The 25,330-nt window shown below is 39.1% G+C and overlaps 2 protein-coding genes across 2 annotated transcripts; one reads left to right on the top strand and one right to left on the bottom strand.

Moving 5' to 3' along the window:
- Positions 1 to 6,883: 6,883 nt before the first annotated feature.
- Positions 6,884 to 16,446, top strand: LOC110014152. The gene is made up of 13 exons (XM_023962749.1): positions 6,884 to 7,322; positions 11,124 to 11,342; positions 11,439 to 11,677; positions 11,907 to 12,010; positions 12,122 to 12,381; positions 12,507 to 12,704; positions 12,784 to 12,870; positions 13,049 to 13,147; positions 13,836 to 13,990; positions 14,106 to 14,234; positions 14,658 to 14,798; positions 15,028 to 15,148; positions 15,828 to 16,446. Exons 1-13 carry the CDS (start codon positions 7,028 to 7,030, stop codon positions 16,046 to 16,048), a joined length of 2,268 nt encoding a protein of 755 aa, XP_023818517.1. The 5' UTR covers positions 6,884 to 7,027; the 3' UTR covers positions 16,049 to 16,446.
- A 31-nt stretch (positions 16,447 to 16,477) lies between these two features.
- On the bottom strand, positions 16,478 to 21,873 carry LOC105358284. Its single transcript, XM_023962750.1, has 7 exons — positions 21,316 to 21,873; positions 20,438 to 20,571; positions 19,899 to 20,046; positions 19,046 to 19,189; positions 18,868 to 18,972; positions 18,204 to 18,468; positions 16,478 to 16,808 (listed from the first exon to the last, which is right to left on the bottom strand). Exons 1-7 carry the CDS (start codon positions 21,684 to 21,686, stop codon positions 16,611 to 16,613), a joined length of 1,365 nt encoding a protein of 454 aa, XP_023818518.1. The 5' UTR covers positions 21,687 to 21,873; the 3' UTR covers positions 16,478 to 16,610.
- Between the last annotated feature and the right edge of the window lie 3,457 nt (positions 21,874 to 25,330).

Below are 25,330 nucleotides of genomic sequence, written 5' to 3'. Positions count from 1 at the left end.
CCAGCCCAACCAGGAGAGCAGCCCCCCCGCCGCGCCGGGAGAACCCAACGCAGGGCCCCACCGGAGACGGACGCCCACAGCCCCAGACGAGCACCCCACCACCACCCAGGAGTTCCGGGCATCCCCCCGCCCCAACCCCAGGTACGAGCCAGGACCCCCCAAGGGAGACCCGCTCCGCGCTCCAGGCAGCCATCCGCCCGGCCCGCGGCTGGTCCAGGGAGGAGCGGGGCAGGGGCCCGCCGCCCCCGCCCAAGAGGGGGGGAACCCCGGGGAAAAAAAAGAGGGCCCACAAGGGGTGTTGTAAATATGGCCCGACCAGGCTCGGCCACAGTTGGAAATATGGCGGGGCCCAGCGCCCAGGAGCAAGGACCAGAACCCACCCCCCAGGGACACGAACACTCCCGGCTCAGATGTAATGTGAACCCCCCCGCCGCGCGGAGAGAGCACCGCCGGGCCCAGGAAGCCGGCACCCCGGGGACACGGCCGCCGTTGCAAAGGGGCCCGTACCCCCCACCAGGGAAGAGGCAGGGGACAGATGGTCCTAGGTCCCACCTTCCTTGCAAAATGTGTGTGCGTGTATGTGTGTTTGAGAGGGTGTGTGTGTGCATGTGTGTGTGTTTATGTTGGAATGTATATATTGAGGGGGGAGGGGTGTGTGTGCTAAGGGGGGTGCAGTTAAAATTGGCGGGTAGGGCACTGAGGGGACATCTCCTGATTACTCACAGTGACGTCCCCTCACCCTCCCCACCAAGGGACCCTAAATGTCTAAGGTGTGGTTAAAATTGGCGGGTAGGGTGCCAGGAGGACATCCGCTGCTTGCTGGCAGTGATGTCCAAGCACCCCCCCTACCAAGGGCCCTACATGTCTAAGGTGCAAATAAAACCGAAAGAGGGGGGGCCCACTCCATACGGCAACCATGGGAGGGGGGCCACTGCCTAGTAAACCCCCCCCCCCAAGGCTCATCGCAGGCTAAGCCCCCCACCCCCTCACCCTATTATGAGGTTATATGAGGAAGGGGGTAAGTTGGGGACAACTGTCTTCTTAAGTAGTTAGTGTATAAATTTGACAAAAACAAAAGCTAACAATCTTGTTTTTAAAGACCCACTTAGATAAAAGTTGTGTTTTTGGTGTTTTTAACATGTTCTTGTGGCATTCTTTGAGTAGTTTTTTGTCAAATTGTCGTGAATCAGTAGCAGACAAACAAAATGCAGTTTAAAAATTTTTTTGTAGGTGTGATGTCGAACCTACAACGCCAAGCCACAAGCTCCAATCCAATCTGATCCATTCACTTGCAGATATGTAGATCCATGAATGTCTACGTTTTCCTCATCCAAGCCGGCATGTGGCTCTAAGCTGTACGAATGGATATTGCTCACCATTTTTTTCTATACTGGTAATGTTAGCCAGTTGAGGTGGCTTGGGCATCTAGTCCGGATGCCTCCTGGACACCTCCCTGGGGAGGTGTTCCAGGCATGTCCCACTGGGCGGAGACCCCGGGGAAGACCCAGGACACGCTGGAGAGACTATGTCTCTGACCTGGCCTGGGAATGTCTGAGTCCCCCAGAGGAGCTGGAGGAAGTGGCCGGGGCAGAGGAGGTCTGGACATCTTTGCTTAGACTGCTGCCCCTGTGACCTTGTCCCGGATGAGCGGGAGAAGATGGATGGATGGATGGTTGGTTTTGTCAGGTTACAATCTGTCCCGCTAGCTTCTGAACAAATGGATGACAGAGCCAGGCTTACTACCCACCAACAGTCCTGTCCACAACTCAGAGGTGAATATCTAACTCTATCTTCAAACTCCTGCTGCTCTGCAGAAACTTTGTCTTAGAAAATTCCACTGTTTTTGTTTTTTAAATTTTTTCTAAAAACAACATAATCCACAACCACTGGGAACGCTCTTACTGTTGATCGATCGAACATGAGAACCGAACTGAGACACCCCCCCCCCCCCCCATTCCAAATAGAATGACTGTCTAATAGCTGTTTATTTCTCTTTAGAAATGTATGGGATTTTGGATTCTCAGGACTTGCAGGTATTTCCTATTTGTCAGAGTAGCCATTCTTGCTCTGCTGCATCTTTTTAACATATTCTTGTTCACCTTTCGACACATCCTATCAGGGGTTGTCACAGCGAATTGGCTTTCACAGATTTACACATGTGGTCCGGCAGAGAGTTTTTACATCAAATGCCCTTCCTGGCACAACCCTTTATTTTCAAGGAGCACGGAGGCCCAGATAGATAACAGTGCAAAGGGCCTTTCCTAAGGACCCACACTGGAATTTTTCTTTTTTTTTGGTTATTGCCCCCCAGATTTCCTGATCACCATTCCTACACCCACCCAACTCAGGCATCCAGCTGCTTTAACTTGTTCTTGCTAAACCTCATTTTTTGCTTTTATATGAATCTAAAGTTCAATTAACTTTCATCTTCTGTTCCTCTAAAACACACGTTAGTAATTGTCAGCTTTCCTTTCAATTTTGTGAGATAAAAATGTATGATTTATGATCATTTATGGTTTGTCTCTAATTGTCTTGTGTCACCTGCTTTATGTGGTTTATCTGTCAAGTCCAGTCTTTTGAAGTCTGTTTGTGTCATGCGCTCTTTTATTACTGCTTCGTGCTAAAGCAGTACAAGGTCTCGCTTGTTTTTCTCTGAGGTTTTGCATTGGCGTGTACCTACAGAGCCGTAGCTAAACAGTTTCCGGAGTGGAAACATTCTTCACTGCTGTTGACGTTTAAACCAGTTTTGACACAACACTGTTTGTACAATGCAAAGAAATCAGTTTTAAATGTAATTGTTGTAAAACTGAATGTTAAGAGTGATGCCCTTTACTACCTTTATCTCTACATTCACCACAAAACATAAAGCTTTCTGATAATGTTCCTTTTTAACAACTGAAGCAAAAATCAGCAATGAGATGATGCTGTGTTGATGAGGGATTAAGATGTTTTGATCCACTGGGATTTTCACCGACAACCATCTCTAGAGTTTACAGAGAATAGTCCTAAAAAAATGAGCGTCAGTTCTGTGGTTGTAAATGCCTTGTTGATGCCAGAGTTCAGAGAGAATGGCCAGGCTGGTTTCAGCTGATAGAAAGACAACAGTAACTTAAATAACCACTGGTTATAACAGAGGTCTGCAGAAGTCCAACTTCAAGGCAGATGGCTTCTAGAGCAGAAGACCACACCGGTAGCCACTCATGTCAGCTGAGAACAGGAAACTGAGGCTAGTTTGCACAGGAACATCAAAACTGGACATTGAAGGTTTGGAAAAACGTTGTATGGTCTGATGAGTCTCCATCCCTACAATATTTAGATGGTGAGTGAAATTTTAGTATCAACAACATGAAAGCATGGATCTATCCTGATTTATGACATGTAGGGACATTTTCTTGTCACACTGAGTCTCTTAGAACCATTTGAGCAAGGTTACAACACCACAGCCCAACTGAATATTAATCCTGAATATGTTCATCCATTTATGACCACAGCGTACCATCATCTGATGGCTACTTCCACCAGGATGGTTTCTTGAACACGAAAAAGAGTTAATTGGTCTCAAATGACCCCCACTGTCACCAGATCTCAACCCATTAGAGCACCTTTTGGATGTGGTGGAACAGGAGAATAGCATCATGGATGCGGAGCTGACAAATCTGCAACAAGTGCGTGATGCTATCAATATGGACCAAACTCTCTGATTAATTTTTCCAGTACCTTGTTGAATCTAGGCCACAAAGTACTGAAGGCAAAAAGGGGTCTAACCCAGTATTAGCAATGTGTACCTAACCCTGTAAAGCCTGAACCATTAAATAATTAGTAGAAAATTCAAATTCTTTGAACTTGGAGCCTTTATTGGTCCCTCTGAACAAAAATATCAAAAAAAAAATTCAAATACGATTTTTCATAAATGAGTTTTCATTTATATCATATTTAATACATCAGATAACACAGCTCAAAGATATGTTTTTTCCTGAATTAACATAAACATGGTAAGATTCAAACAAATACAGGAAATTTGTATATTGAAAAAAAAAGGGCAACCATAATGCAGCAATGAAAAATCCATCAATGGAATTTGGGTGGAAGTCTGGAAACCATGATGTGTCTTTTACACATTTTATGGTTCTCAACCTATTTGTTTTGAATAATATAGTTTGCATAATATAATCCAGGTTTGAGCAGTTCAGGTCCTGTGGTTTTTGAACAGGACCTGGTTCTAGGCGATCTTAGTGGGTAAAAATGCAGTGGAATGTTCCTTTAATGTCCTTTCCAATCGTAAGCCAACTTCAGCATTGTGAATCACAGCAGCCTTGTAGTGTCACTGGACAGACAATGGTGTGGGGGCAGCGGTCCCCAACCCCCGGGCGGCAGACCAATACCGGTCTGTGGGTCATTTGGTACCGGGCAGCACAGAAAGAATAAAGAACTTACATTACTTCCATTTTATTTATTTCGGAATCTGAAAGATGTTATATTTTGAAAAATTGCCTGATTCTCTTTTACATCCCTCTATGTCACTCTTGACGCAGCCCAAGGCGCTCTTCTCGGTCACGTGATAGGTTACCGCTAAAATAAAACCCAGGAGCTAGCAAAATGAGTAAAAAAACAAACTTCTTTGGAAAGTTTCTTTGCCAAGGGGAAAACGCCCAGCCAGGAGACAGAAGAGGAGCCTTCCACTTCCATAAAAAGGAAGCTACATTTAACAGAGTACTTTTATGCACCATGAGTGTGGGAAGGGGAGAGGATGATGACACCTGTGCGATGTACTATGACATGCCTGTTAAGGTAAAAGCTCAAAGTTCATCTTGTCATGTCTCTGTTCCTCCTTAATCATAGCAATCCTACAACAATCGTCCGCCACATCTTAAAGACCGGTCCGTGAAAACTTTGTATGACGTCAGATCGGTCCATGGTGTTAAAAAGGTTGGGGGCCACTGGTGAATGGGAATGTTTTCAACCAAAAACGCTGCGATACAACAAAGATGCACACGTGAGTAATGAACATAAATTGTAAGATTTCTCAAGAATGAAGAAAAGTATTTCTATATTGTAATTCTGAAGAGATGAGAACTGATATGTCGATCAAAGGTGTTTCAAAGTTTATTCTGATTGGAGCTACTGCAGACTCAGAACAGGCTATGTGTTAAACAGATCTTGGATTCTTTTTTACATAAAGTAAAACTATTAGCGTGGTTCAACTGTTCAACTCAATCTTCTACAGCTCCACCACAGTAAAGGCTATTCATAGATCCTTCCTCAACCTCAGTACTCAGTCTGCCTCAGTAACTCTGTAAACATGAAATAAAAAACTTGTTTTACATTTAAAGACAGTAAAGATTTCATTTATATTTAAAAATATTACACATCACAATACATCACAGTACTTTTATATCAATTCATGTTTTGAGAAACTCAATAAAATAAAGAAATGTAAAAAAACACTACCATGACAAAGGTGAATAAGGGTGGAAAGATTCATGTAATCCGTGGACACCAGTGAAGAAATCATTGAAGAAAAAAAAGGTCCAGCGCACTGGCTCTAGATGAACCAACTCCTAAGGTTAAAGTGGCTAGGATAGCACAAGGGTTACACGTACAATGGTAAATCTGAATTTAAAACTCAGCAAAAGCAATGTAAATGTTAAGAAACAGTAATTCATAATAACATCTGAAACCGCAAAACCTTTAAAAAACACATTAGATTTGGGTTTGATTGTTTTTTGTTTAATTGATTTATTTCAAGCAATCAAAACAAGAAATACTAAAGGAAACAAATACATGTATGCAAAGATATGGCAGACCTAAGATGGTTAGCCATTATTTGATTAAAAAACAACAAAATAAAAGTAAAATAGATAGAAATTCTATACACATTCAAATACATGTAATTCATGCCATTATAACGTAGGTCATTTCTCTTTAACATTTTATATAGAAAACAAATACATTAGATTGTATGTATTGTGTGCTGTCATGTTATTAGACAACTTTTAAAAAGTGTTAAACTTCCTCAGATTTTTTAGTAATCCTGTTTTATTCCATTTTTTCAAACAAAACGGTTACTTATGATTAAAAGCAAATTTAATGGGAATAACTACAAAATAAATTCAGTTATACATGGTTAATCATTTTAGATAAAAAAATAAAGCACATAATAATGAATTATTAATGGAATTATGGATGTTAGTATGTTACAGACTAACTCTGAAAAGTGGGATAAACTTTATTTTCACAATGTTTAAAAATTCCTCAGTAAAGAAGCAGAACAAAATGACGCTTAGTATAGTTTAAGTTTTAGTATAAGCAGAACGAAAAATTGTTGTTGGGTGCCGTGTTTGTTGTCCGGCTTAAGTTTTTCTATTCTTTTTTCTAACTTTTACTTCAGTGTAGATAACATCAGGTTCTGCATCACCTGAGGAAATATATATTAAGAGACAGTTATGTTAGATTTTTTTTCCCCCAAAATCCTTTACTAGTGACTTATGGAGTCCTATACTGTTCATAATTAAATAAATAAATATTTGATTAAATAAATAAATGTGACCTCATGCAAATACACAGTCAACCAATAAATCTCTCATAAATATATAAAAAGACCATGAAATGGTGAAAAACCTGCACACTGATTTTAAATTAGCCATTATATTATTCAATATATTTCATTTTGCTTTAAAAACCTGTTCATTATTTTAAAAAAGCATTTTAAAATATTCATTTTATTCATGTTGAATATTATTATAATTCTACTTCTTTTTTCAGAACCTTGGATTTCAAAATCAATATTTTCCAAAGTAGCTTTGTTTTTATTTCATGTTGCTGTTTTTCAGAATGGCTTATTTATTTCATAAAGAGCTTTTTCAGCAGAATGAGTTCATCTGTCAATCAAACCAGACAAGGCGGAGACACTTTTATGATTGGCTACTCCTTTACTCAGACATGAGCAGCAGCACCCTGACTACATCGAACGGAGATGCTTCAGCAAACGTGACGGCGTAATGCCCACCCCTCAACACTAGGGGGGGGTATGCACCTCAACAATCGAGTGACGCTCCAAACCCAATTTATAGCTGGCGGGTTACGAGCCGAGAGAAAAATGGCTGCTGGAGATAAGTCCGTTTCGGAGTTGCTAAGAGAGGTTGCTAATCGTTTAGACAGCAACACTGTGCAATTACCTGAAACAATAATACCTCAGCAGACAACTTTTGATCAAGACTCTGCCCAAAGTTCCCGTCACAACAGTCCAGCGGGAGCGTTACCAAACGCTAATGCTAGCGGCAACCACCATCGTCGTGCCCACACTAGTTTGAACCCAGTACAAGGTAAGGGCGTTTAAAATAATATGTTGGGGGGTATGTTTATCTTCTGAGCAGATTAAAGTGTTTAACAGCTCAGAGATTTAGGGTGAGGAACTATTTTTCTTGTTTACTTGCTTTAACCCTTGTGCTATGACCCCCCCCCCCCCCCTTCCATTGACGTGTTCTCCCTACCATGACAAAGGTGGATAAAGTTGGAAAGATTTCATGTAATCCATGGACACCAGTGAAGATCACAAATCATTGAAGAAAAAAGGTTCAGAGCACTGTCTAGTGGGTCTAGATGACCCAACTCCCAATGTTAAAGTGCCTAGGATGGCACAAGGGTTAAAGAAAACGTGTTAAGAGAAATTATGTCTGTGATTGATTATGAAAACTGGCCAATCATGCAAAAAAGAGGATGATTATAGTTCAACATAAACTCTAAGCTTAGTGAATTGATTTTCAAAGAGAACCTCTGCCACACAGAGCAGAACAAATTCCTGACTGACTACATTATCAATGCATAATGTACAAATGAACAAAAACATATATAAAAACTTCTTTCTCTTTCGGCTTTTCCCATCAGGGGTCGCCACAGCGAATCATCCTTTTCCACCTCACTCTATCATGGACATCTTCTACCCTAACATTAGCCAACTTCATGTCCTCTGTTAAGACATCCATGTATCTCCTCTTTGGCCGTCCTCTTGCCCTCCTGCCAGGCAGCTCCATCTCCAACATCCTTCTACCAATATATCCACTATCCCTCCTCTGAACATGTCCAAACCATCTCAGTCTGGCTTCTCTGACTTTGTCGCTGACACAGGCAACATGAGCCATTCCTCTGATGTACTCGTTCCTTATCCTGTCTAACCTGGTCACTCCTAAGGAGAACCTCAACATCTTCATCTCTGCTACCTCCAAATCAGCCTCTTGTCTCTGTCTCACTGCTACCGTCTCTAACCCATAGCGCAGAGCTGGTCTCACCACTGTCTTGTACACCTTTCCTTTGAGTCTTGCTGGCACTCTTCTGTCACACAACACTCCTGACACTTTCCTCCAACCGCTCCAACCTGCCTGCACTCGCCTCTTCACCTCTTTTCCACAATCCCAATCACACTGAACTGTTGACCCCAAGTACTTAAACTCCTGCACCTTCTTCACCTCAGTCCCCTGTAACCTAACGCTTCTACCTTGATCCCTCTCGTTCAGACACATGTATTCTGTCTTACTACGACTGACCTTCATACCTCTTCTTTCCAGAGCAAACCTCCACCTCTCTAGCTGTTCCTCCACCTGCTCTCTACTCTCACTGCAAATTACAATGTCATCCGCAAACATCATTGTCCAGGGAGATTCCTGTCTTACCTCGTCTGTCAGCCTGTCCATCAGCATAGCAAACAAAAAGGGACTCAAAGCTGATCCTTGGTGTAGTCCCACCTCCACCTTGAACTCCTCTGTCTGACCTACAGCACATCTCACCACCGTCATACTTCTCTCATACATGTCCTGAACTACTCTGACATACTTTTCTGCCACTCCAGACGACCTCATACAGTACCACAGCTCCTCCCTCGGCACCCTGTCATACGCCTTCTCTAAATCTACGAACACACAATGCAGCTCCTTCTGACCTTCTCTGTACTTTTCCATCAACATTCTCAAAGCAAAAATGGCATCAGTGGTGCTCTTACGGGGCATGAAACCATACTGCTGCTCACAAATCTCCACCTTCTTCCTAAGCCTGGCTTCCACTACTCTTTCCCACAGCTTCATTGTGTGGCTCATCAACTTTATTCCTCTATAGTTGCTGCAGTTCTGCGTGTCACCCTTGTTCTTAAAGATTGGGACCAGAACGCTTCTCCTCCATTCCTCAGGCATCTTCTCACTCTCTAAAATCCTATTGAACAACCTTGTTAGAAATTCCACTGCTGTCTCTCCTAGGCACTTCCATACCTCCACAGGTACGTCATCAGGACCAACGGCCTTTCCGCTCTTCATCCTTTTCAGAGCCTTCCTAACCTCATCCTTTCCAATCTCTGCTACTTCCTGCTCCACAACAACCACATCTTCCTCCCTTCTTTCCCTGTCATTTTCCTCGTTCATCAGCTCCTCAAAATACTCCTTCCATCTTTTCTGTACACTCTCTTGGGTTGTTAGCACCTTTCCATCTCTGTCCTTAATCACCCTTATCTGTTGCACGTCCTTCCCATCTCTGTCTCTCTGTCTGGCTAGCCTGTACAAGTCCTTCTCTCCTTCCTTTGTGTCTAACCTGTCATATAGCTCATCGTAAGCTTTCTGTTTGGCCTTTGCCACCTCTCTCTTCACTCTACGCTGCGCTTCCTTGTACTCCTGTCTACCTTCCTCAGTCCTTTCTACATCCCACTTCCTTTTAGCCAACCTCTTCCTCTGGACGCATTCCTGTACTTCCTCATTCCACCACCAAGTCTCTTTACCGTCTTTCCTCTTTCCAGATGACACACCTAGCACCTTCCTACCTGTTTCCCTGATAATCTCTGCTGTAGTTTCCCAGTCCTCTGGAAGCTCATCCTGACCACCCAGGACCTGCCTCAACTTCTGCCTAAATTCCTCACAAGTTTCTTCATTCTGTAGCTTCCACCACTTGGTCTTCTTTTCTGTTTTCCCTCTCTTCTTCTTCCTGACCTCCAGAGTCATCTTACACACCACCATGCGGTGCTGTCTGGCTACACTCTCTCCTACCACCACTTTGCAGTCATTAACCTCTCTCAAATGACCTCGTCTACATAGGATGTAGTCCACCTGAGTACTCCTACCTCCACTTCTGTATGTCACTCTATGTTCCTCTCTCTTCTGGAAGTAAGTGTTGACTACAGCCATTTCCATCCTCTTCGCAAAGTCCACCACCATCTGTCCCTCCAGATTCCTTTCCTTCACACCAAACCTGCCCATCACCTCCTCATCACCTCTGTTGCCCTCACCAACATGCCCATTAAAGTCTGCTCCAATAACAACTCTCTCTCCTCTGGGAAAACTCTCTATGACCTCATCCAACTCACTCCAGAATCTCTCCTTCACTTCTAACTCACAGCCAACCTGTGGCGCATACCCACTGACTACATTCACCATCACCCCTTCAATTTCTAACTTTAGGCTCATCATCCTGTCTGAGACTCTTTTCACCTCTAGAACACTGTTTACAAACTCCCCCTTCAGAATCACTCCTACCCCGTTTCTCTTCCTATCAACACCATGATAGAAAAGTTTGTATCCTCCTCCAATACTACGTGCCTTGCTGCCCTTCCACCTTGTCTCCTGCACACACAGTACATCTACCTTCCTTCTCTCCATCATGTCTGCCAGCTCTCTGCCTTTCCCTGTCATTGTGCCAACGTTAAGAGTCCCTATTCTCAAACCTATGTTCCTGCCTTTTCCCTTCTCTCTCTGGCCACGGACCCTTCTGCCTCCCCTCTTTCTTCCACCAACAGTAGTCAAATTTCCACCGACACCCTGTAGGTTAACAGCATCGGTGGCGGTCGTTGTTAACCCGGGCCTCGACCGATCCGGTATGTCTAAAGTGTTGTGGATGATTCGCATGGTTATTTTGGCAATTTTTTACGCCGGATGCCCTTCCTGACGCAACCCTCTCTATTTATCCGGGCTTGGGACCGGCACAGAAGTTACTGGCTTGCAACCCCTGTGGCTAGATTCGCAACCCCTGTGGCTAGATTTTTTTATATATACATATATAAAAACAATTTTGAAAAAAAGCCAAGATTGGAAAATTAAATTAAAATGTTTTTATAGGTTGTTCATAGTTTTAAGTGTTCTTTCTTTCTTTTAAAGCTGAGGTTGCAAGACTATTCGCCCCGTACAGACAAAGATCTTCCTCAACATCATTGTCATCTTTGACCCCACCATCTTCCAAGAAGAAACCCAACTGCTTCACATACACACACTCATTCTTCTGCTTGAGTGATCACATGTCAGACACAGTGCCATCCAAAACATCCAAGTTTGAATTAACCGCAGCTGGACTTGGGGAGAGACGGATTTCTTTTCAAGGTATTTTGGTAGTTTAGCTGTTAAACTTAGGTTGGAAATTATCAACATAAATATATTTGACTTATTTTATTATTTGGGGATGCATTTATTTTGCAGCAAGGGATGATGATCCACACATTTTCAAATCAACTATTGAGGAGAACTTCCCTCAGCTGAAAGACACAGGAGGGTTTGAACTGCTGCGAATCTCTGGCACAACCAGAAGCCGTAACCTGGGCTTGATCCCATGTCCAGACACTGGATATACAGTGAGATATATCCGCAGCCCCATATGTGGAATTGGACAGGCAACAATTTACATAAGACCTCTGCAGAAGAGTATTCCTGTGGACGATGTGAGTAATAAATGGGGTTACAAATGGTTATATCTTTCTTAATGTGTTGGTTTTATGTAGTTGAGTGGCAAGTAACAGGGCAGCTACAATTTTATGATAAAAAAATGTCAGAGACATTGAATCTATCAGTATTTTCATTCACCAAATCAACTAGTTGCATTGACAAACTATTCACATTCACATTGTTTTTGTAATAATCAGAGGATCATTTCTTTTCTCTTCTTTGCAGGGCTCCTTTATACTCCAGCAACAAGGGCCCCTCACAAAATGTCTAAGTTGTCACACAGACATTCCTTTAAATAAAATGAAAACCCACATTATCAACTGCAAAAGGTAGACACATTTTGTTTCAATTTTTTATTAAAGCGTTTGTAAAAAATAAAATTTATTATATATATTGTATGTATATCTGAATGTTAAAACCTTTGTTTATTCTCATCACAGTCCATTGAGTGAGACAGCACCTCAGTTGGAAACAGATGCCCAGGTTAGGCAGAATAATAATTCCATGATAGGGATAGAGGTGCCATCCTGTAGCTACAGCAATGCCCAGAATATTTGCAACGAAGCAGAAGAATTAGATGTTACCATTTTGGATCCTGACATTGTGCCAGTTAGAGCAGTGCATTCTTCAGATGAAATGGTACTGCAGGAAGCAGCAACTCAACCAGAAGGAGAAAAGTCAAGTGCAGGGGAAGCACCAGGTAGCTGAAACACAAAATGTAGCTAGGGACATATTCTGTAAACTACTTGGCTAAGTATACACAACTAGTGATGAAATAATTGTGCTTATTAATTTTAGTTATCTACACAAATGACTGTCTTTCAGAGTGGAAATGTGAACCAGATGGAACCAAAGCTGCCAGTCTCTACAAGTCCAACCTACTGTCACAGCATGAGACCAGGAAGGCAGTTGTACTGCAAATGGATTTGAGGGAAAGTACTGAGGATCAAGAGAGATCCCTTCTCTCCTTTTACAAAGTCCCAAAGGTAGAGTGGGCAAGCCCTGTCTGCTGCAAACTGCAAGGTAATGTCACACAAATGAAAAATAATAAGTAGATGGAAATATGTTTAATTTTTTGTTGATTTAATCTTTATTTCTCCAGGGGATGCTGCTGTTGGGGAAGGGGTGAAGAGATTCTTCTTCTCAAAAATAATGTCCCTTATTCAGTTTGGCTTTCATTTGAACTTTGGTATGTATTTTACTGTCACATCAAAATCTAAATGTATGTATTTCACTATAACACAAAAATAGTGTAGTCTAAAATGTGAATACTTCATTTTGGGGTTTTGTTCCACCATAAATAGTTAAGAGAGTAAATCATAGTTTAAGATTTTATTTACATGATAATTCACCTTTACTATGTGCAGGGAACACAGATGTTTCAAGACTGTTTGATGGTGAACCAGATCATCTGACTCCATCCACCTCCCAAACCTTGTTGGAGAGTGACATGTTCTTGGTGGCAGGTCAGAAATTGTTTTTATTTTAATGAAATGCCATAAGTAGTTAGAAAAAAACCCAATAAAAAGCTGTGATTTTGGTATTAAGCATACCTATCCAACTGCTAGTAAACACAAATCTCAGCTAATCACATGGCAAGAATTCAATACATTTAGGAATGTAGAAATGGTAAAGACAATCTGTTGCGGTTCAAACCGATCGTCAGAATGGAGAAGAAAGGTGATTGAAGTGACCTTGAACATGACAAGATTATTGGTGCCAGACGGGCTGGTCTGAATGTTTCAGAAACTGTAGATAAACTGGGATTTTCAACCACTATCAGGATTAAACTAACAGGAGACAAAAGTATTCGACAATTCATGTCTCTGCAGGTAAACAAATTTAGTGTTGCTGTTTAGATTAATTTTTGATGAATTACAACATACTAGATTTACTGTACAAAATTATTAACAGCAGTTTTGAAGGTTTGCTTTTTTAACTTTGTATTAATGTACTAAATATGCACACTTGTGTATATACTGTTTGTGTGATTTTTTTTTTTGTATTACGATGTTTTTTATTACTTTTCCCTTCCTTGCTGTTCTTGCACTGATGGTGATGCTTAAATCTCATTGTACTATGCACAATGACAATAAAGCCATTCTATTCTATTCTAAATACAATTTGTTTTTTATTTTTATTTTTTAAATACAGGAAGAATGATGGGCCATGCATTCCTTCATGGTGGACCATGTCTGTCAGGAATTAGTCCTGCTATCATCCATGTCCTTTTTGGTGGCTCACCCGAAACAGTGACAGTTCAAATTAAGGATTGTCCTGATATTGATATCCGTACCACCATTCAGCTGGTTTGTACTTTTCTACCTTTTGATCTTGAGAAATAAATGACTCTTTAAAATAATTTGTAATTCTTCCACTTCACCGCTTACTACTGGTTTTTAGGTTTTTGTCTTTGTATTCCAGCTTGAAGGTACTGCTGATTTGACAGAACAGGAAAAAGCAAGTGTTCTTGAGCTGGCCCTGTCCTGGGACCTTCCAGGTGTCTCACAAACCAATCGAAAGTGGCTGTGTGAACGTCTTTTATTCCATGCTGTAAGTTATCAGCTGTTATGAACTAAATGTGACATTAACAAAAATGTAAAACCAAAAAGGGGACTAATTACACTTAATTTTCGAAATACGTGCAGCCAATCAAGTCAATCAAATGCGTATTACACATTTCACACACCAAAGAGCGTGACAAATAATGGTACTTTAACTTTAAATACATGTGCCCAACAACAAAATTTGACCTAGGGCCCAAAAAAAAAATACGTGAGCAATGCACATCTTGGCTGCATGTATTACCTGTGACCAACATAAACTTCCATCAGTTTTTGTGCAAGTCGTATAGAAATGTGTGAATAACATTTGCCAAATAAAAAGTACTTTTGGAACATGAAAAAAGCTCCTTCCTTGGAGTATCTAATCTGAACTACAAATTTCATGATTTTGGTTTCCTTCTCAACATTGCAGGTCATAACACGAACAAGCCGTCAAGTCAAGCAGCTGAGGAAAGGGCTGAAGGAGACCATGGTGTGGCCATTACTGACAGAAAGACCAGACATCATACCCTTGTTTTTACCAAGGGATTCAGAGACTGCTCCGTCCGGTGAGGTAAAGTGCTACCTCTTTTAGATCAGAATTTCGAAAATATCTGGTTTTAAGATTATTACTTTATCCCCACAGAAGCCAAACTACAAATCCAGCTGTCCTAATTGTCTCAAGTATTTAAGAAAAATGCACAATTCAATTAATGGAAGAATTTCTCTCTCTCTAGTAAAATCCAAACAAATTTTACAATGCTTAAGGCAAACATGTTTCAACAAGATACTTTTGTTTGCAGTCCATCCTTGAAAGGATAGTTTGGCCTGGGAAGGAACTTGATGATGATGACGACGATGATGAATGCTCGCTTGAAGACCAGTGCAGAGTAGCAGGGTACCTGCGCTCTTTTATTGAAAATGGTAAGTCTCTTAAAACAATCCATTAGTAATTAGGGTGGGAATGTTAAATGGGCATATTATTATTGTACATTTTTAAATTGGGGTTGGGTATCACCAATCATTTTCAGAATTAATTTTATTTGATGCCAAGGTTTTTTCAGTTGTTCAATCCACTCGATTCTTTTCAATTTTGAATTTACGTGGTTTACAAATTTAGAGATATTTGAATAGAAATACAGTCATAATTCATATATGTTTTAAATATATTTATATTAATTTGATACAGTTCACACTTTGTAAAATGAATTAGTGACATAATAAACCAATAATATAATAAACCATACAGTGTTACATAATTTCTAAAATGGAGAAGCTCTTACAAAAATGTGCAAATCATTAACATTGTAAAATTTCTAAACTGGCTTATTATCTAATCTGTTTTAGGGGGCGTTTCAGTTTGGCCACTAGGTGGAGCTGGCGCTATAGCATTATACTTTATTGCATAAGATTGGGGAAAAAAACTTGGGTATAGACCAGAAACGGTTTCTTAAAAATAGTTTGGAAAATCCATGCCTGCGAGTCTTTAAAGCTGTTACCTTAGTCAGCAATGTTTAGGTCGACCAGGCATTAGACGTATTATGGCAAATTCCATTTTACGTTGGCATTAAGCTAATATTGTCCGAAACTGTCTGTGTTGCAGCATCGTGTGAACAACGAAAAGCCCTTCTCAAATTCTGGACTGGATGGGAAGTACTGCCCAGAGAAATAACTGTTGAAGTGGTGAACGACCAAACTTTACCAAAGTCCTCCACCTGTTTTGAGGTTCTACGTATTCCTGCACATTACCAAAACTACGAGTCATTTTTGGTGGACATGCAGGCATGTCTCACCTCCTCTGACACGGGTTTTGGTCTGGTTTAGGAGGACTACGACCTACAAGTTCTTCTGAAGTTACACTGCGTGTTGCCATATTCTTGTCTGATTTAGGTTCCAATGCAGTTTTGCTTGTTTGTTCTGATATAGTCACATTAAGTTCCAGATAAATATTTAGGTTTTACGTTTTAAAAAAATACGACAGAATTTGAGTTTAGGTTTAAAAAAATCTGAAGGTCTTAAAATGATGACTTTCCCCATTTATACACCATTATGCCCAAGTCTACAAGACAAACTTAATTGTGATCAGCTGAGCCTATTTTGTGATTATGTGCATATTTTGTTATTACAGAACTATTGAAGGGGGAAAATGTTATGACATTTGAATTCGTTTTTTTTCCTAAGGCAGTAATTTTTGTCAATTCCAGAAAAAAATGCAATAATCACTGTATGTTTTAAAAATTTATTAAAAAGAATTTCTGGTCACACTCTGTTTCTTTACTTTAAAACACATAAAATAACATTTACAACTAATCAAAGTTCAAGATAGAACTGAATTATATAAGACAACAGTGGTTCAACATGTACTTGTGTCACAAATAAAAGGTTTTTAAAACATCATTTTGAGTGCATGAATAGTTTCCAAGTAAACTTGCAAAGACTGAGATAGAGGAACATTGGTATTTGGCAATGCTGAAAGTTCTTGTTCAGTCAATGTATGTGGAAGCTGGATCTCAGGAACAGTGACCTCAGTGGATGGACGGTGATTATATGGTCCTGTCCAGTCCACGCCATAGTCCTCATTCACCTGAAATATGACACATGATAAAACCTAAGCGGAAGAACTGTATTTTTCTGTTTTGCAATCTGCTGCGTGTTTTTATGGGTGTCCCAGTCAAATCGTGATCAGAAATGGGCCTGATCACATATTTGGAGAGTCTATATATCTTGGATTTTGTACACCAATAGGGATCATTTAATTTATTTTTATGAATGCTTTATGTTTTATCTTTATTATTCCAGATAAATACTCTACTTGAAGTCTGCATATCATAAACAGATCACAATATTGTATTGCTGAAAAATACGCCGCAAAGAAAATTGAAAGTTAGCAATGTTCACAGATTCAGACTTTCGGGATCAAAAACTCCTTATAAATGCTTTAAACTGACAAAGTGTGCATTTGTTTGTCTTAATGGAAACAATGACCTACAAAGGCATTTCCATGGAAATATTTTTTTTTCCCTTTTTAATGGAAAAAAACCGGGAAAGTAGGAAGGGAAGGGAAAAGTTGATTTAACCCCTTAAGGCACTTGCTATTGTTTGATATGCCTTTTTTATTTATCTTTGACTGAGCTCCAGTTAAGCAGAATTAAATAATGTGGTACTGAAACCTAAAATGTGATCTCAATTTAGGTAAACGCCAGACCTTTAGAGGTCAAAAAAAGATTCCCATAATCTCAAAAAAAAAAAGAATAACCAAAACGAATAATGTGAGCTAATTGTGAATACTCATTTATGTTACAACTTATTAAAAGAAAATCATTTAGTTGTAAGAATTTTTAATGGGGATATGAACCACATCTAATGAAAATGTTCAATCCTAAAAGTAAGTAACCAAACTTTCTCACATGACTAATTATCCCCTAATTTTATTAGTTAATTGGCTAGTTAATTTTTTTTTTTTTTGACAGTTGCACTATTCTTATTTCATGGTTAAAACTACTGGTACTTTAAAAAAGTTTAAGTGTAAAATGATAAAAGAATTATTTAAGAATACTAATTGAGGTTAATCTGCATCTGCTTTTAGAATTACCGTAATTTATTTTTAAAATCTGTTACAAAAACATCATATAAGAACTCAGAGTAAGCAGATACCCAATCACTGATCGGGGTAAAAAAAAATCTCATCAGCCCCCCCCTTCGCATGTTGCTGCATCTTCTTGAGCAAATCAATTTTGTCAGAGGGACAAATTGTTATCACTTGATGCTACAAAACAAGCTCCCACTTACTATTGATTTACACAGCAGTTCCAAACTAGAATTTATTTATGAACTATTCTTTGTAAAAAAAAAAATATATAAATAAAGTATATAACATAAAATATGCTTTGCCACAAAAAAGCCAACATAAGCCAATTCATTTGCTGTCATAAGAAAAAGGTTTCATGAAAGTTAAAATTTGAATAAAACACAGTTGTACCTGTGAAAAGTCATGCCCTTCTCTTCTATGCTGTAGCCAGAGTTGCAGGGGTGAGCGGTTGTTTGCCGTTCTCAGTCCATGATGGTTCCAAGCTTGTGCAAATGCGTGAAGATGCTGTTGAATGTGAAGAAGAAAGCATCTGTGCAGTGCATAAAGGTCAATTTCTTCACCAGGATTGAGCAGTCCCTGAATCTCCAGCTCAGTAAAGATTGTGTAGAAAAGGTCCAGGACATTTTCATACACATCCCTCCAAAGACGTTCAATTCTGTAAAGAAATGGAAGATCATTTTAAAAACATCCTTGTGTATCAATTATTGGGAAGGTCATAAAGGGATGCCAATGAATTTAAGTTAGTAATCATTTTTAATTTTAAACAAGCCCATAAAATGACCAAAAATATCTGACTGGCATTACTTGTACTAATACAAGTTGGTTATTTCAACTGCCAATAGGGCTATGTTTTTACCAGGAATTGGCCATTGACAAAACTCAAAGTTAAATTTCTTTTCATACAATCTTTAGAATGTGTGTGAAATGGGTCAAGGAAGAAATGATTAAATTTTTGGAGTGGTCCAGATCCAGGAATTTTTTGGAAGTATTCTGCAGTGCATGCAGAGGTTTGTGTTCCAAGAGTGCAGTTTTGTGTGGTTTCAGTTGCCCATACCGCTGATTGTGCACACTTCTGCCAGTAATATGAGAATTCCTGTTCTGCCCCATTGTCTGGACCATGAAATGAGCTACCTTCACATTTTCACCTCCTTTGTCTGACCTGAGGGAAGAGGTGGAAAACAGTACTGAAAAGTCCAAAGATTATGTTTTATAAGTGATTTTGTAACATTTACCTGACTCGTGATGGTACTCCATATTGGCTGACTGCTGTCAAAAACCCATTGAAAACAGTTGTGGCTTTGTTGTTTGTAGAAGCATTAAGGTAGACAACCAACCTTGAAAAACCATCTATTCCACCATGGACGACTACTCTCCATCTGGTTAAAGGAAAAGGGGAAATATTGTCATCTTACCATAGTTAAGAATATTTATTTATTTATTTATTTTCAGGTAATTTTCCAAATATGTATGGTTAGTGCTGAACTTTTTACTTTGCCGCACTTATATTGAATAAGGTTGGGGTCAGGATGGCCCTAGACCCAGAGGAAGGGTTAGGGTCAGGATTTGGAAGACTAGGCTAAAGTATTTTAAACACCCCCCTTTTAGCTTTGAGACACACATGTGAAATAAGTGTGGGTAATATCTTAAACACCCACTCCAATGAAACTTGTGTTTTTAAAATGTTTTTCTCATGATGGCGGACGCATTTTAACACATTTAAGATTAAAATTGCGATTGAATAAAAAGAAAAAAAAAGAAATTCAGATCTTGATTTAAAAAAAAATAGTTTAAAAAAGCTAGGGGCTGTGATTCAGAAACTGCGATGGGCGGGCCAAAGTCTCCCTGCTCCATTCGGATACATCCACTTGCAGAGAAATAGATAAGTCTTTGTTTTCTTCGTCGCAGAAAAACCTAACCTTGTACAGTTTACAGGACAAACTTAACTGTCATATCTGTCAGTCTTGTTAAAAAATGACATTCTGTCAACCAAGTCAAAACCAGATATGTGCTTAAAATTTGACATATTTACATAAAATTTAAATTAATTTTTAAGATGTATTTGAAGTCGTAAAACAAAATAATGACCGGATTAGCTTGTGATTTCCATCTATATGCCAGAGGTGATTTGGTGCTGGCACATTGTACTGACGGCGCCTTGCAATCTGAATGGACAGTCTTCTCATCATGACTCCCTCTGGATTGACACGTCTGAGTGAATCTGCCAGTCGAGATCCTGGTGAGACAATTTAGGAAGTTATTACTACTGCCAAGATCAGAATTACACAACCCTGATCCTCAGGCCACACTTACCTGCATGTTCTGTGTAACTAACACACCTGATTTAGCTCATCAGGCTCCTCAGAAACATGAAAATGACAGTTGCAAAATATTTTTCTCTGCTCTAACACAAATGATTTATTTCAGTGGGTGATTAACGGGCTTCTTTAGCACTTGAGAACATGCTGAAGAGATAATTCAAACATTGGAACACTTTGTTGGAGCAGGAAAGATATGAACATGCAAGATGGTGGTCCTTGAGGACCAGGATTATCCACCACTAAACTAGTTTAACAGGGAAAGAGAAATACTTTTATAACTGGTGCTGTTTGGATGTCCAACCTTACTTTGAATATGTATGCCTCTGGATCGGAGATGTCCCATCATTATCCTGCAGCCAGCATTGGGGTAACAATGCTGAATCTCCAACACTATGGCATCCAATTCATCATCACCAACTGATGAATACCTGTCAGATTTCCTTCACATGACACCACTTTGTTACAGATCGATAGAGAAATAAACATTCAAAAATATATTTCATCAAACACAAATATCAAGCAACATCCTACCCTGTACTGACAACAATTTTTTTATATTGCTTCTTAAAGCATCTTATGCAAACGATGCAACTAACAAAAAATCTGCCATGACTGAAAAAAGATAATGGAGAAATTTCAATAACATATTCCTGTTGGGAAAAACAAGTAGTAAGCAAATTTTAATTTCTCAAAGATGTATAGTATGTCAGAGTGAGATGCTATACTACATGTGTAATGTTTACTAATTTTGTTAATTTAATTTGACCCTACATTAAATTCTTACTTGTTTGGAACTAGACACAGACCCTTCACCTGCTCTTGACCTGGTGGCCAAATTCAGTTAAATTCAATGTTATTTTTGTATAGCCAAAATTCACAACAACAGTCGTCTCGATGGGCTTTGTATCAGTAACTGAAAAAGTAAAATATAAAATCAAAAAGGATCATGAATATATAGAATTCAATAGGAAATCAGAAGCACAGACTGCATGCACATTTGTACATCATTTGATTTGTGCTATAAGAAAACTCAACACAGCTCAAAGGCAAATAACTAATCAGACTCAGGCTAATGTAAAACTATAAATGAAAGATGCATTTCCGGGACTAAAACATTAAATGTTTCTTTAAAAAAAAAACCCACTGTGCTTAAGTAGAAAACAATTAAATAATTGTGAACTCACCTTAAGGCTTCTTCAAGCATTCTCCTCCGAACAGTGCTTTCAGACACGGCTAACATGCTAGCAATAGCTTTAGTGGTCATTCCACAGAGAACGAGACTCCTGAGGGTTTCCACGGGAACTTCAAGACGTGGACGACCGGTGCTTAAAGAAAGCTCCTCCGTGGTGCGGTCCACGTGAACCCGGTGCTCAATTGCTCTTAAACTAGCAAAAACTGAATCGTCAATGTCTGCATCTTCTGCAGCAACTATTAAGCTGAGCATTTCAAATATGTCATCCAAACGACTCAAAATAGCGTCTGTCGAAAGATTGTTTCCCTCCATTTGATCGGCTAATGTCAACAAAGCCCTGCGGATGTCGCCAGAATATGCCATCTTAGTTTGTAACTGGCACACCGCAGAGCAGGTATCCAGGAATATGAGTCGATTTCCATGGATGAGCCAATGAGCGTTTAGATCCCGCCCACCTTCACTGATTGACACATAGACCCATTCTGCTGAAAAAGCTCTTCATGAAATAAATACGCCATTCTGAAAAACAGCAACATGAAATAAAACAAAGCTACTTTGAAAAATATTGATTTTGAAATACGAGCTTCTGAAAAAAGACAGAATTATAATAAAATTCAACATTATTAAAATGAATATTTTAAAATGCTGTTTTAAAATAATGAACAGTTTTTTTTTAAAAGAAAAATTTAATATATTTGATAATGATGCAGGTTTTTCAAAATTTCATGATCTTTTTATATATTTATGAGAGATTTATTGGTTGATTATGTATTTGCATGAGGTTATATTTATTTATTTAATTAAATATTTATTTATTTAATTATGAACAGAGGTTATATTTATTTATTTAATTAAATATTTATTTATTTAATTATGAACAGTTTAGGATTCCATAGTGACTTACCTGCATTAACTGCTGCCGCTCTTCGTTTTCGGCAAAGTTTTATTAAAGCGGCGATCAAAGCAGCAAGAAGTGGGAGTGAGATGAATGCAGCAACTGCAGCAGCTGCAGGAAATGTAGCCACAGAAACTGACTGTGAACCTGGAGAATTTTTTTTTATTTATTAGAACAAACTGATTTGAATTTGTCCAACATTTCTGTGTGGAAAATGTATACTGCACCGTTGCAAGCAGTGATGGTTTTAACCGTCTCATCTCTGCTGATATCGTTCCAGACTTTACACATGATGTCTCCAAGAGGCTGTCCATGTAGGATGATGGAAACATTAAACACACTGGATCTATCAGATGTGTCATTGTTCAGGGACTGACTGTGTTTGTTTGATTGTAAAAGTAAGAAACCATTCAAAGTCAGAGTGAGCTCTGCTTCATCTCCCTCATAGAAGCAGGTGACTTTCTGCTGTTCTGGTGACAAACACTGCTGAGACACCGTTAACACAGACACAGGAGCTGCAAGAAATAAAACCTATTCAAGTAACAAACTTAGAATAACAGCCTTAAAAATCTGAATTTTCTATATTATGGTAGAAAGCTACAGTTTTTTTGTTTACAGGTCAATCTCTTATTGTATTTCATATAAAACAATTCACTTCGGTTTCCTAAAATTGATTTCGAATAATGCATGAATGAATGAATGATAAAAGGTAGAAATTGGCTATAAAATAAAATAAGTAAGTATATAAAAATAAACAATTCTTGTCTATGTACTGTAACACTTCATTATTTTGTAAAATTCCCAGTTGGATTAAACTTTAATTATTGTGCCTGATAAATAATGTTAACTCAAAATCCTTAATACACACTTACAGATACACAATAACGTATGTGTGAGCATGCACATTTTAGTTGCAGCAGGAAGGCTAAACAGTTTTTAGTTTACATTTTCCAATGAAATGATAAATGAAATGCAGTTTTTCTTGTCTTCATGTTTTTTAAAATGTTGATGATTTGAGATGACAGTACAATTAAGTTAATTCTTTTGTCCTTGAATGTTAAATATGTAATTTAAAACAAATGTACATAAAAATATGAGATGGATAAATGTTATTTTCTCTTACCAAGAACTTTAATTTGCACGCTGGAAGTTCTCCGTTTTTTGCCTTTAGAGTCATATTCCTCAAGGGTGTAAACTCCAGCATTTTTCTTTGAGACATTATTCAGTTTGATTGTCCCATTAATAAAAGAATAGTCTGCATTTATATCTCTCTGGTTCAATATAATATTTCCATTTTTGGCCGTCTTATAGATTACGGACTTGCCATCTTTTAGGATTGTGGATGTGCTATTCTTTAGGAGCCTAATGCCAATTGTTTTTATCAAACTGATAAAAATTAACAGATTTTCCATCTGCAGCGAAACATGAAGTTTCCTTTGATTCATAAAAGCTGCAACCTGTAAAACCAGGAAGACACAATGAAAAAAAAAACATTGATTAGGCAGTAAATAAGTGTTATTTTAAAACTTTAAAACATTTATTTCAGAAATTGAAAGTATTTTTGGACTTTGGTCCATTCAAAAATATTGTCTTTTTTGTTGTTTTTCTTCAAAAGTATAATTTCACTCTAAAATGTACCTTCTCCAAAAGATCCTGGTAGCAGAGCTGCTGTGATCAAGGAGATGAGAATCATTGTGACTAGAAATAAAAAACACATATCAACATCTAAAACCTATAGGTCATGTATTAATTTAGGAAAAAACAAATCCATAGTTATACTTACAAGTGTACTTTTGTTCTTGGCCAAAGATCAAATCACCAATCTTCCACTTTCGGCTTCTCCCATCAGGGGTCGCCACAGCGAACAAGTCGCATGGTAAATTTGGCAATGTTTTACGCCGGATGCCCTTCCTGACGCAACCTTCTCAAACCGGGCTCGGAACTGGCACAGGGGTAGAGAAGGGAACATGGAGCAGCCCGGAGTCGAACCCTGGTTTCACGGACGGAAGGCGCCGCAAACCAGCACGAGCTAAACCGGCTCCCAGTGTCTTCTAGCAAAGATCAAAGATCAAAATCACCAATGATAAGGAAAAAAATCTAACTACATAACCCTTGTACACCTTCTTCACTACAGAGTGAAGGTGTTTCGCTCTTTGACTAACAAGACTAAATGTTTCAGACATGAGAAATTGTGTGTATCTTTTGTATTTTTGTGGTCGGCTTCTCTGGTGAAAGAAAAAAACCTGTGTGGTTTTCTATGTGAGGCAAAGTGTTGGTCAACAAGGCTGTTGCAGCAAAAACGTTTCTCTAACTCCTTCCACTTAAAGTGTTTTTAAGCACAACTGACTTCCTACCAAAAAATATGTTTTCTCAGAAGGACAAAACATGTAATCTGATGCAGAAACACAGATGGATGTGGTGAAAACCAGTTTTACACTTCTGCATTAAAAATCTTTGTGTAATTATTCTTAATCAACAACAGCTCTTAACTTTCATAAAAAAATCAAAGATCGAAACAACTAAACTATTTATTTTCTTCTTTTATTTATATAGCCCAGATTCACAACAACAGTCGTCTCAATGGGCTTCGTACCGGTAAATGTAAGGTAACGTACAATCTAAAAGGATCATAAATGCATAGAATTCAATAGGATGATACTAAACTTTAACTTAACAGATTAAACTAACCATTCCCATGAGTGGAAGGTTAAACAGGCAACATTTTTCTATTGATCTCCACCTTAACCACAGAGGGTTTTAAACCACAACCTGTCATGGTGCCTGTCGGACTCCTCCCCCTCCAACACTGCCAGCCAAGCTTTTTCTAATCACCTCCAGCTGAAACCACTCATCTCATCTACCTGCTGCTTAAAAGGAGACCCAACGCCTCAGTTCAACGCCAGTTCGTTAACCTCTATGGTGACTAGTCTGGTCTCATGTCATGTTAAGTCTCGCTACTCTCTTAACCCTCGCTTTGACACTAACCCTGATCTCCTGCTCCAGGAAACCCTTGTTACGAGTGACGTCAGTTGGAACCTCGGATCCATTCACAGCAACCCACCAGACCTTGTCATCCACGCTGACCGCGTTTGTACCTCCAGCCTCGCCACTA

This window comes from Oryzias latipes, chromosome 14 (assembly GCF_002234675.1).
Source record: "Oryzias latipes chromosome 14, ASM223467v1".
Classification (NCBI taxonomy): Eukaryota; Metazoa; Chordata; class Actinopteri; order Beloniformes; family Adrianichthyidae; genus Oryzias; species Oryzias latipes.
Note: the sequence above shows the minus strand (reverse complement) of the source record. Positions and strands in the feature narration are given on the sequence as shown.